This window comes from Dermacentor albipictus, chromosome 1, assembly GCF_038994185.2.
Source record: "Dermacentor albipictus isolate Rhodes 1998 colony chromosome 1, USDA_Dalb.pri_finalv2, whole genome shotgun sequence".
In the NCBI taxonomy this organism is placed as follows: Eukaryota; Metazoa; Arthropoda; class Arachnida; order Ixodida; family Ixodidae; genus Dermacentor; species Dermacentor albipictus.
The window spans coordinates 306,792,578-306,804,665 of record NC_091821.1 but is presented as its reverse complement, the minus strand read 5'-3'; the positions used below and the strand labels follow the sequence as shown (position 1 = coordinate 306,804,665).

Sequence of the window (12,088 nt, the reverse complement as noted above, 5' to 3'; positions counted from 1 at the left end):
TGGGTTGAACTGAGTAGTCTGGGGGCACAGAGCACCATGATGAATCTACTGGCAGGCTTCATAATTCCACAGAACTGCTGACCCGCGTTGGGGAGACTGGTTTTATGCAGCTTGGACTTCTCCTTTGATGAAAGAGGAAAGCCATGCAGTTGATGTCAGCACTCGTCCTGCCGACGATGGACGCCCAAAGGGATTTAATGCAGAGCCAGCCCATTGTTAGAGAGTCGCCACCAGCCGCCCCATCGGTCTTGTGTGCTCTTAGGCTCTGCTAACTGTATGCTATTACCTGCTATATGTACATGCTGTATAAAGCATTTCGTCTCCTCGTTCACTACAAGAACCCGTCTCTCGTCCTCGACACAGAGTCGCAGTAGTTGGGTACCGCTACGATAAGTTTCACATTCCCTTTGCTTCTCTTTACCGTCGCTGAATCGTATAGTTTCCGAGTTTTCTTTGGCATGCTAATTGTGGCGACTGTGCTAATTGTACACTTTTTCTGTTTCTAATATTCACTCATGTATGTGGTGCATACTTCATATGTCTTCATTATGTAATCCTCCCCTGCTACTGTAATGCCCGAATGGGCTCTAATGTAGGTATACTAATAAATGAATGAATGATAAATAAATAAATAAATAAATAAATAAATAAATAAATAAATAAATAAATAAATAAATAAATAAACAGTACCCTGTTACACAGAATGCATCTTTCATGCATCTTCTTTTTTTCTTTTTGCACAACTTGTCCTTGCAGTACATGCTTTGTCTTGGGCTTACACATTTGTTTCTAAATTCAAGATATCCCTTTTCTTTTCATGTTTAAAACAGAACCGACTCCAGGCTCTTCAAGATCCGTTATTCACCCACTGCAGGCCGGCCAAACTACAGAATGGCTAAGGTTTCCTCCAGGTAGTTGAAATTTGGTGCATTGTACACACTCTCTCTCAGTCACTTTGAACATAACCTTGAGAAGTACAGCAATCTCTGTGCTTCTGGTAGTGATAACAGTAATCTCATTCTTTATTGCTTTCCAGTATTTTAGAAAAGTCTTATACGAGGCAGTAAAGTCAGGCAGTGGTTAAGTGTGATGACCAGATAAGTTGCTGGAATGCTGCTCAGAAACTATTGGAGCATTGTTAGGGACCATACATGAATAGCTTGCACATGCCAAGTTTTGTTTCGAGAGTTTGGACATTTCTGCTTAACAAATTATACACAAACCTTTAATATATTTTTTTACACTGCATATGTAATAGCATAAGTAACAAGCTTGTTCTCCAATGTACTGGTGTGAAGGTTCTGTTCGATTCTGCTCAGCCGTGCAGCCAAGGAAAACAAGAACGGCCAGGAGGAAGAAGACGGACCTCCTCCACCCTATTCAACGTTGCATTCATCTCCTGCTGCACATGCGGCCGGAGCCACCTCCGTCAAAATTCCATTGGACTTTCCGTCAGCATCAGGACCTTATGAGTCATCGCCCAATCTGACGAGGGACACATTTCCACGCCCCTTGATGACTCCAGTGTCGGTGTCAAATGGGTCACCACTCATCAACTCCGGTATGGCTGTTAGAGCTCCCGCTAGCAATGGAAAGCTGCCAGTCTTCACATCGAGGTTCGTATTCTGCTTGCCCACCTTAGTTTACGGCACATAGACATTGCTGTCTTATTTGCACCTTCATTCAGTTATCATGTAGTGATAGAAGAGTATCCAGCCTGATTGATAAAATGACTTACGATTGGAAATCCCCTCGTACTCCTGTACTATGCAATGCCTCTGTTACTGCTAGCATTTCTACTGCATCAAACCCCTTGTAGCGGGGCAACTATCACCTCGAAAGCAGGTAAAGAAGAAGATGGGCTCACGTGCAGAGAGCATGAGTATGAACACACTAGTGCAGTCGACCTCAGCGACTGTAGTGTGGGCCACTCCCGAGATCCCACTGAACCATGGCTAGCCGGTCTATGGCTACGGCGGCTACCTCTTCGCACTGCCTCCCACAAATTGGTGACCCGGATGTCGCCTCCCACAATCTTTTTATAGTCTAAGAAAGCCACATAGAGAGGCTGATAATACGCTGTATAGTACTTCTCAATTACGTGATTGATTACTGATTTACCATGTGTTAAACACCTTGCAAATTTAGCACTTTGCAGACTTTGATGTCTACACTCCTTTTTATGTGTACGATTCGCTGATGTACTTTTTCATTTTAGGTGGCAAGATACCGAATTAGTCTGTGTACTTATTTCTCACTTGTCATGTGAAGTCATGTGCTTTGCTTTTGCACTGCACAATAATGTATGAAATGTTGCTTTCATTTATTTTTGTTAGAGCATCTTCCACAAGCAACCTCCTGGCACCCGCTACAACTGTGTCGTCTTGCATGACAACCTTGGCTAATGGTGGCATCTCCTACAAGTCATTCACAGTAAGCATCTCTTTCTTTTCTTGCATTTGGTTTTGAGAGGACAGTGCCTTCCAACTATCATACTGGCTTTTTACTTCCAGCAAGCTTTTACTCACAATTGCTGAAAGCACTTTCAAAATTTGAAGTTTCTGTGTTCTATGCGACATGAAGTTCACATTAATGAATGCCTGCAATTTCGTAAGGAAAGTATGGATTGGCAAACTTTAATGCCTACTCAGGCACCTGTAACATTGACCACTGAGCTAGTAATACTAATCCAAGTTATATAAACACAGCAGTGAATTGAAAACCATGATGTCACATTTGGTTACAGGAATCTCACTTTTGGTTACAGGAATCTCCACAGGCAGCAGTGAATGAAAGTCCTCGATTGACATCCCTAGCACCACACCTAATGGCTTCCACAAGGTTAGCAGAACATTTATTCTTACTCTTCAGTACCTGTCATGATGCATAACTTAATTATGTAGTACTGAAAACGTAACTTAAAACAGTACACGTTTGTGTATCATCAGGTAAAGTGTGCCGAAGCAGTATATAATGTCGAAAGTCAGGTGTTCCTGTACTATATCATCATAAATTAAAATTCAGAAAATTCAAATCACACTGAACTTGCATCTCTGCATCCTTGTTTGCTAAATTTGCAAGTTTAATTAACCGACTATAAGTTTTGTAGCTGCAGCATGCTCAATGACCAATTGTAAAGCTATTTGACATTGCACTTTAAAGGGGCATTAATAGAAGTCTGTCATCGTTTTCTGTGCACCAATATACAACTTTGTTGTGTAGAAAATTTGCCACCAGAACTCCCACTGCCACTCTTCAATTTGAATTGCTTGTCCCAAAACTGAGGAGTTGACATAATCTCCACATCTTCTTCTCCTCTGCCACTATCATCTGTGAATTAGCCATTGCTTTCTCCACTCACATCAACGGCACTCCACGAACTGCTCACCTTGCTCCAAATATTTTGCCTCCTGCTTGCTTCCCCCCTCCCTCTCTTACTGCATGCAGGGTAGGCACTCTCTTCTTTTGCTGCTCACTGTTCACTTGTACACATCTTGTCTCTGTCTCTCTGTTTGCCAGTGGCGCTGTCAGTCTGCAACGCTGATGTCACATGAAAAAAGTACTATAGTCCACAACAGGTGGCGCCACTCCAATTTTCCATTTTCGTCAGTTTCTTGCTTACAAAAGCTCTATTCTTGCTACAAAGGACGAATTTGTCATTGCAGAAGCCTAATGTATCAATTTAGCTCAATTTAGTATTTTCCTTTAGTGTCCCTTTAAAGCAGTCTACATTGAACATTTTCCAATTCGCACTTCAGCTTGTGGCAGCGGTAAGTATGGGCAGATAACAACATAAATCAGAGCAAGGTAACATTGGAAGGGTTTTGAGGAAAGGTGCTAAAGTTTGTCAGGATACACTGCAAAATAGCTCTGATAAAAGGTGACAATGTGGATAGACACAATATGAGACGAAGATGATGAGTGATAGGCTCGCTTCTGAATGCCCGTCTGTAATTTTAAGTCCTTTTTAGCAAGTGTAGAGTTCATTTTTACTCTTTGTGCCTCTCTCTCACCGAACGCCGGTCTGGGGGTCACCATCCTGCAAGAGAAGCACATCAAGCGACTCCCGAAACGCACCGGACCGAAGCAGCACGGTGAGCCTCCGCCGTCGGTCGCGCTTCGTGATGCTCTGATGGCATCCATCGCAAGCAATCAGCAATCAGGTCAGCATGTTCCTTCTGTAGACCACAGAGAAGATGAGCAAGCAAGGAAATGGCTACGTGAAGATGAGCTCGAGACAACGGAATCTACAGGAGACAACGAAGAGATGGACCAGACAGCTTTCACTGTTGTCTCTTACCAAAAGAAAAGAACCGCAGGTGTTCCTGCTATATTCAAGCCAACTCAGCCTGTCAGCAGCTTATGGAAAGTAAACCCAAATCTTCTGGCTTCTGCGGTCGTGACAACAGCCCCCCAAAAAATACTCAGCCACTGTCTCAACAAGGATGGCAGCCTCATGGTGACAGTGTCTACACTTCCTGCAGCCAATCGCCTCCCCAAAGTGACAGATCTATCAGGTATTCCTGTAGAAGCTTGAGTTCCATACTCCTACTCTGCCACGAATGGGAGGATACAGGACGTTCCTGTTGAGTACTCGGATGACGACCTCAATGAATATTTGAGCGAACAAGGAGTCATATCTGCTAAAAGGCAAATTTTGTACGTCCCTAACGAACATGGCGTAGTAATGAAAACCCGAAGACGCTCGGTCATCCTGGAATTCTCTAAGGACGCCCGTTTACCGAACTGAGTGTCGCTTGGATTCTGCAGTTATCCCGTGATGGAATACATGGGGTCGGCTACTCAATGTTTCAGATGTGAAAGACATGGGCATATAGTAAAATATTATAAAGGCCCCATCCGCTGCAAGATATGCACTGGTGCACATACGCATAAGGAGTGTACGTCACGTTCCCAGCCTCGGTGTGCAAACTGTGGAGCTGAGCATGCTGCATCATACAAAGGGTGTCCTAAAAAGAAATCAGCCACTCTTGCACGGAAAATGGAGCAAATCTAAGGAAAAGTGCGGAAACAACGAGAACCACTACTGAATCCGGATGTGATATATACATTCACAAACCAAAAGCAACACGACATGGCGCAGCAACACGACTTTGAAAAAGTCCTTCGCCTCAGTCGTGAGAGAAAGCCAGCAAAGGCCTTCAACTGCAAAGAGTCAATCAAAGCCCTCAAGCGATAACCTCAATCTGGCGAGTCATCAGAGGCATTTGCAAAGAGCCGCAACAGCTTTATCCTTTTATCGCCCTTTCATTACATGAGTGCGCATCCCTGAAAGAGGTGGCATAGCAGTACTGCAGGCTCCTTTCCAATGGGGCGCAACCTTCTCGGCAAATTGCAATTCATCAGCCTAGTCCATCTCGAGCTACCCTTCCTGACTTAGAATAATCATTCACCATCGAAGAGCTCACGGCAGCAATTGGCAACGTAAACAAGCAATCATCACCTGGCCATGATGGTGTAAGTTATGAAGCGCTCGCAAATCTATGCCACACATCTCGCCTACGCCTTCTGGAGTACCACAATGCCTCATGGATAACTGGGAAGGTTCCTACAGAATGGAAGCTTGCGAAAGTTATTCCTATATTGAAGCCAGGGAAGCAGCCAACAAATTACGCCTCCTTCAGACCCATATCTCTGCTCAGCTGCGAGGGGAAGCTATTTGAGAAAATGATCCACAAACGACTAAATTGGTTCCTGGAAACTACAAAAGTTTACCCGGAGGAAATGAATGGCTTCTGGCAAAATAGATCCGCAATTGACAATGTCATTGCCTTGGTCTCATCAACTGAAGAGGAATTGGTCTGTGGAAACACACCTACAGCATTATTTTTGGACATTAGGGCAGCATATGATTCGGTCTATCATAAAGCTATACTTGGCGCTTTGGAAACCCTTAGTCTTGGAGGACGGCTTTACGCATGGATTGAAGACTATCATCAAAGACGCCAACTTTTCTTGTGTGCCCCGGAGGGCCCCATGGTGCTTTATGCCATAGAGAAGGGAGTGCCACAAGGGGCTGTGTTAAGCCCGGTATTATTTAATTTAGTCCTCATCCATCTGAGAAGAAACCTGCCCTGTGGCGTCAAAATCACACTGTAAGCAGACGACATCTGCATTTGGAGCGCAGCGCGTTCCTGCAGTACTACCCAACAATGTCTCCAGAGAGCGCTTGCAAATATATCGGCCTATCTAAATCTAAGTGGTCTGAAATTGTCCCCCGACAAAAGCGTTGCCATGGTTTTCACGCGGAGATGTATGAAAAAATACCCACTAGTGTTGGGTAGTCGTAGCCTTCCATACGTCAAGACGCAAAGGTTTCTTGGAGTGACGATCGATAGAAACCTCACATGGTCACCTCAAGTAAAAAACTGAGTGAGATTTCCTCAGCGTTGCACGTATTCTGATTTTTAGCCGGATCACAGTGAGGCAGCCACTGTCGATCAATGGTGCTCCTTCATAAGGCCTACGTCAATGGAACACTACGATATTATCTCCCGATCTTGCACAATATGTCTCCCACAAGCAAGAGAAAACTTGAGACAGCATGGAATAACTGCTTTTGCGTATGTCTTGGCCTTCCGAAGGGGTCGTCCCACCCAGGAACTGTAGCAGAAGCTGGATGTCTCCCTCTTGAGGTGCTATCTTCTCAGGAGACACTTCGAATTCACCTCCGCCACGTTATTCATACGAAAACTCACTTTTTAAAGGATATTTCTAAAACCTGTGCTACATCTAGCTTTGAGCAAGCCGTTGGAAGCATATCTATTTCAATTCCTGCTCAGGCGTCACAAATTATGCCATGAAACATTTCACTATGGACACTGTCCCCATTGGAAATCATGCCATATATCCCTGGAGTCAGTGCAAAAAAGAAAATGTCTTAAGCAGCGACTTATCAGATAGCTTTGGAATATATGCACAAAGAATACGCAGCCGCAAAGCACATTTTCACAGATGGCTCTACAACTCCACATCGCTCATCGTGCGGACTTTTTGATCCCTCTACAGGGCAATGATTCTCGTTTCGTCTTGAGCGAGCGACCTTATCTACTTCAACGGAGCTATATGGCATTAAAGGGACACTAAAGGTTAATATTAAGTCAACGTGGACTGTTGAAATACCATCCCAGAAACCTTGAAACGCTTGTTTAATGCGAAGAAGACTTATTTTAAGAGAAAATTCGTTCTGAAGCGTCCACGTACCTCTAGTGCAGTTCAATTCGCCCGCCCTCTGATCGAGGAGTGGTGATGTCATGGTCTCAGGGTGACGTTGCGCCGTCAGTGAGTAAAACGGCGCCCGCAGACAGCGCTACGGCTCTTCTGCGCAAAACGCAAACGCATGGCCAGAAACACAGCCAAGACAGAGCTGACAGCAGCGCGAAAGCGGAACTATGGTGGCTAGCGGAAGGGAAAGCACACAACGATAAGCTGGTAATTTTGTCACGCCAACTTCGACGCTCGTTGCAATGGACGACCCTGACAACGACACATTAGTTTGCGATGCTGGGCTCGACTTCAGCGATTTAAGCACTGATGAACGTGACCTGCTGCTGAGGGCTCGCGCTGCCGGCGTTGTTGCGTACTACTACGATGGCGGCCTGCTTTGAAAGGCACTCCAGACGACTTTAGTAAGTCGGCGTTGAACTCGCAATCCTCTGGACAAAAGTGCAGCGAGCACACTACGTGATTTTTCGGCTCTTTGCCAGCGCGCTGTGGCAGAGGTACGGCACTTAACCGCTTTGAACGGAGAGGTTCACCCGTTGGCACACAGTGATAAGTAACGTTGGATTCGCCGCTGCAACTCTCCCTTGTCCAAGTTCCGCCGACCCTTCGCTCATCCCACAACATCACATGGACATGGCATTCTCGCTGCTTCCTCCAAATGCAAGTTTCGCGCGCCAGCAGGACCTCCGCAGCACAACGCGATAATGAAACAACTGAAACTCCAAAGCACGCTCAGCGCAAAGTCGAGCGCGCCGAGTTGAGTGAAAACGGAACCTCTCGATCACCCATACTACTCAAGGGTAACGTCAAAATTTTATTTTTTCTTAGACTCGAATAGAAGTAGACAAGTATAATTTTCTTCCGTCTTATAATCTAATGAAATGATCTTTTTAATACAAGTAGTTGAGTACTAGTGGCATAAATTATGATGAGGAGTGCCTTCATCATCAAGTTAGTACCGGAATGTTGCTGGGGAGTCTCAAATCGTGTCATGCATTTACCTCAACTAAAGCTCTGTTCGCGATTACATTGACACCTTAGACATTCTAGAGCATTGCTTTATCACTTTAACTTGACTTCATAGTAACCTTTAGTGTCCCTTTAAGGAGGCCCTTGTGTATGTACTTCGACAGCAGCCGCCAAAGACATGGGTGATTTTCACGGATTCAAAAGCAGCCCTACAAAGTATGTGGAACAGACACAAGCATTGCAATAATCAACCTGCAGCATTTGACATTGCTTATCTTCACCACAAGGCTAAGATTGCTGGGCATTACATCAAGTTCCAGTGGATACCTGGCCATGCCGGCATTTCGGGAAATGAAAGAGCGGATGAAGCTGCCAGAAAAGGCCTCCAATACTGCAATTTCAAAAGAACATTTTTTTACAAAAGCCGACGGTTCAAACATGGCAAAAAAATATGCCTATAAAAAAAAAGACCACATCTGGAATCTGCCGCTTCCCCAAGATAACTTCCCGCGTTACATTGACCCAGAAATGAGACAGAAAATTCCACGACCATTTCCTCGACACTTAAAGACATTGTAACATCGCGTTCGACTGAATGTGTCATACACGAACGATTATCTGTACCGCATAGGGCTTACCACTAAGCCATACTGTGATATCTCTCGCAACTTAGAGACAATGGAGCACATATTATTAGAATGCCCCGCGTACTGCGACGAAAGACAATTTATTTAGCAACAAATGGACATGATTTGCCACGAACCCTTAACATTACTGAACATCTTAGGTCCAATGCCCGGCCCTTCAACACAGTGGCAGGTTTTGTATTTATTGTTCAAATACCTGTCAGAAATTGGTCTAATAGAAAAGCTTTAAAGATTGCACACTTCATATACAAAAGCCTAAATTTACCCGCCATGTCACCTGTAAATATTAGTATCAGGTCCATTTGGACATTTCATATTTATTTTTATTCTCTTTTTCTTCCACTCTCCTCTGGAATCTTTTAATCCCATTCCCCATCCCTATACACAGTAGCATGTCAGCAGTTATATACGCGCCGGCAAAATTCTCTGTTCTTCTAATAAAGAGCCCCCCCCCCCTCTCTCTCTGACAATATACAGAAATTTCGAGCAGTAGTTTTATCTATTTCTTGGAATACAACTTACAGTTGCAGACACATTTTTTTAAACTGCAGATCCTTGTAGCATGCAAAGCAATGCTGGCTCGAAGAAAGCTATGCACCTGCTATGTCTTCTTGTTATATCTGGTGTGCATGTGTGCAACCATCATGATAGTCATTGCCACTTGAAACACCGCAATAGCATAGATGCCCGCCCACAATTTGAACCTCTCTTACTGTGTCGTCAGAATAATCCTGACATACTGTATATCCATACTGCATAGCTCAATAGTTTCGCTGTGTTAGACTGTTGAACTCACAATCACTTTTTTTATTGTGAAGCATATTGAGCTACCTTCCCAGGTTTTTTTTAAATCATCATCGGGGCTGTCACGCAACATCAGCATCCGCCACAAGTTGTGTTGTGATGAGGTGTTTCCAGTGTGACATCATACACTCACACTTGTACGACAACTGGCATTTAATATGAGGCATTCTTTATCTCTTACTGGGCACATTGCAGTCAGCTGGTACATAGGCAGGCTTTTCTCTTGGTGCACTTCAGGCTTTTTCAATAATGAAAAAAAAAATATATGCCCCATGGTGGGTTTTGACTTTGAGTTCCCAGCACAAAAGTCAGTGCTTTGCCCATTAGGCTGCATGCATAGAACAGAATAACAATGTTACCAGTCCTTCGCTCATGCAAGCTAGAGCTTCGAGATGCTTTGCATGGCATTAGATAGCCACAATTTCCTTATAAAAATGAAAGCTCACTATTTCCTTCTATCCTCACGTTGTGACATCTATTGCTTTGAGACACCATGTGACATGGAACTGCCTTCAGGATCAGCCCAGTCAACTAACTTTGGAAATAGCCCAAATTTAAATTATGTGGTTCTACATGCCAAGCACACCATCTGATTATGAGGCACACCACAGTGAAGGACTCCGCAAATTTGGACCACCTGGGTTTCTTTAATGTGCACCTAAATCTAAGTACACGAGTGTTTTCACATTTTGCCCCCATCGAAATGCGGCTGCCGTGGCCGGAATTCGATCCCACAACCTCGTGCTTAGCAGCCCAACACTATGGCCACTAAGCAACTACTGGTCAGAAAAAGCCCAGGTTGTAACGGAACAGGTGATAACACTGCTTTGCCGGAGTCAAATGGATCAGTGGTGTCATAGTTCATTGTATTGTCGTCATCTTACTGCTTCATAACACAAAATTGCTTGCCTTACACAAACATGTTGCCCCATCTGGCAACGCTTAGCAAGATCACAAATGATGCTAGATAGCCAGCTTTCTGCAAAATGCTTCTCATAAGATTCATTCCCACAAGTGTGGAATCTGAATAACTTTTAGGTACATTTTTTAAAAATTTTATTCAATATCAAAATTTATGAGAAACTGCCTCCAGATTGTGTTAGGTACTAATGCATTGAGTTACTTTCAAATGCAGTAGGGAGCATGTCTGTGCCATGGCCAAGTGGCCATAACACTGGTTTCCGATACAAGGGGTCTGCTTAAAATCCAGCAAGCATCATTGTGTAACCAACCATAAATGTTGTGAGGCATACCATTGGGAGAGAGTATGAAGCTGGGCTAGGTTGATTTATAGCCGACATGGTGAATGATGGGACAAGATGTATAGATGGGACACTCTGCCCTGTCCTTCTCACTCCGTTGCTCACCGTGTTGCACAGAGCAGTGAGAAATGTGCAGTGATGTTCACTTTCTTTAACACTACATAGCCACAGGTGACATGCCATCAACTTTGCATATATGCTGTTCATACCCCAGGACATCACATTATGCAAAAAAAAAAAGAAAATGTGGCTGAGAGAAAGTTTGGCATTATATAAGAACTCTACACTATACCACATGGTTAGTAGAGACTTTTCAGTCATGGGAAATACATGGCGTGTGGAGTACAGTGTTGAGGTGAATAAACCTTACAGAAAAAGTGGCTTTTGCCAATGAAATGCAATGAAGCAAGGCTACCACTTGTGTCTGTGCTGAGCTGTGCACAGCTACCACACATCACTGTCAAGGCACAGCTGTGGGATATTGCTGAAGCTCTGCTACACATACACTGTTGCTATCCCGAAGAATGCTTTCGAGACAAAGTGCATGTGGAGAGGACGGGCATACGCAACATAATTTGTGTCTCTTCGTAATAAACATACCTATGGGCACATCAGATATGTTCAGTGCCAAGCGCCCATATGGCATCATAAAATAGTGCTTCCCGATTATGCAGCTGCTCGTAACTCTTGTCACCCTCCTTTCAGGTTTGGCAGCTCCGAGGAAGAGACCGCGAGTGCCTCGCATGAGCCACTGCCAGCAGTAACCAGCAGTGGACCGCGTGTCACTTTCCAGACTCCAACAGTGGCCACTTACTCTAGGGTCGGTCTCTTCTGAGTTAAGGGTGTGCGTGTCATTGACTCTATCTACTTTGTTTGCCATATTTCTGCGATGTGCTCACGTGTAGCTGCAGTATCTTCCAACTAAAACTGTACAAGCTTTTTTTGTCAACATAACCCTTCGTGCAGCTTTTCAAAAGTTTAAGACAGTGTGTAAGGCAATAGAAATAGGTATGCCAGACAAATTAACAAATTTCAGATAATTTTTTTTTATGGTGGTGCATTAGGAAAGTGATGTGACTTATTCTTTAAACCCAAAAGCTTTATATGTTAGCACTTTAAGCCACACATCCATTCAGAGTCCAAACATTTCATTATGATTCA

The 12,088-nt window shown here is 44.1% G+C and overlaps 1 protein-coding gene across 5 annotated transcripts in view; it reads left to right on the top strand.

Moving 5' to 3' along the window:
* LOC135907240 (band 4.1-like protein 4) overlaps positions 1–12,088 on the top strand; it is a 196,252-nt gene that overhangs the window by 181,997 nt on the left and 2,167 nt on the right. For 3 of the 5 annotated variants that reach the window (XM_065438918.2, XM_065438923.1, XM_065438921.1), the window contains 5 exons: positions 831–911; positions 1,320–1,616; positions 2,337–2,433; positions 2,747–2,841; positions 11,633–11,747. In XM_065438918.2, coding sequence (XP_065294990.1) covers positions 831–911; positions 1,320–1,616; positions 2,337–2,433; positions 2,747–2,841; positions 11,633–11,747 — 685 coding nt within the window. Of the gene's footprint in view, positions 1–830; positions 912–1,319; positions 1,617–2,336; positions 2,434–2,746; positions 2,842–11,632; positions 11,772–12,088 lie in introns of all 5 variants that reach the window. The other 2 variants (XM_065438920.2, XM_065438919.2) reach the window with 2 other exon arrangements.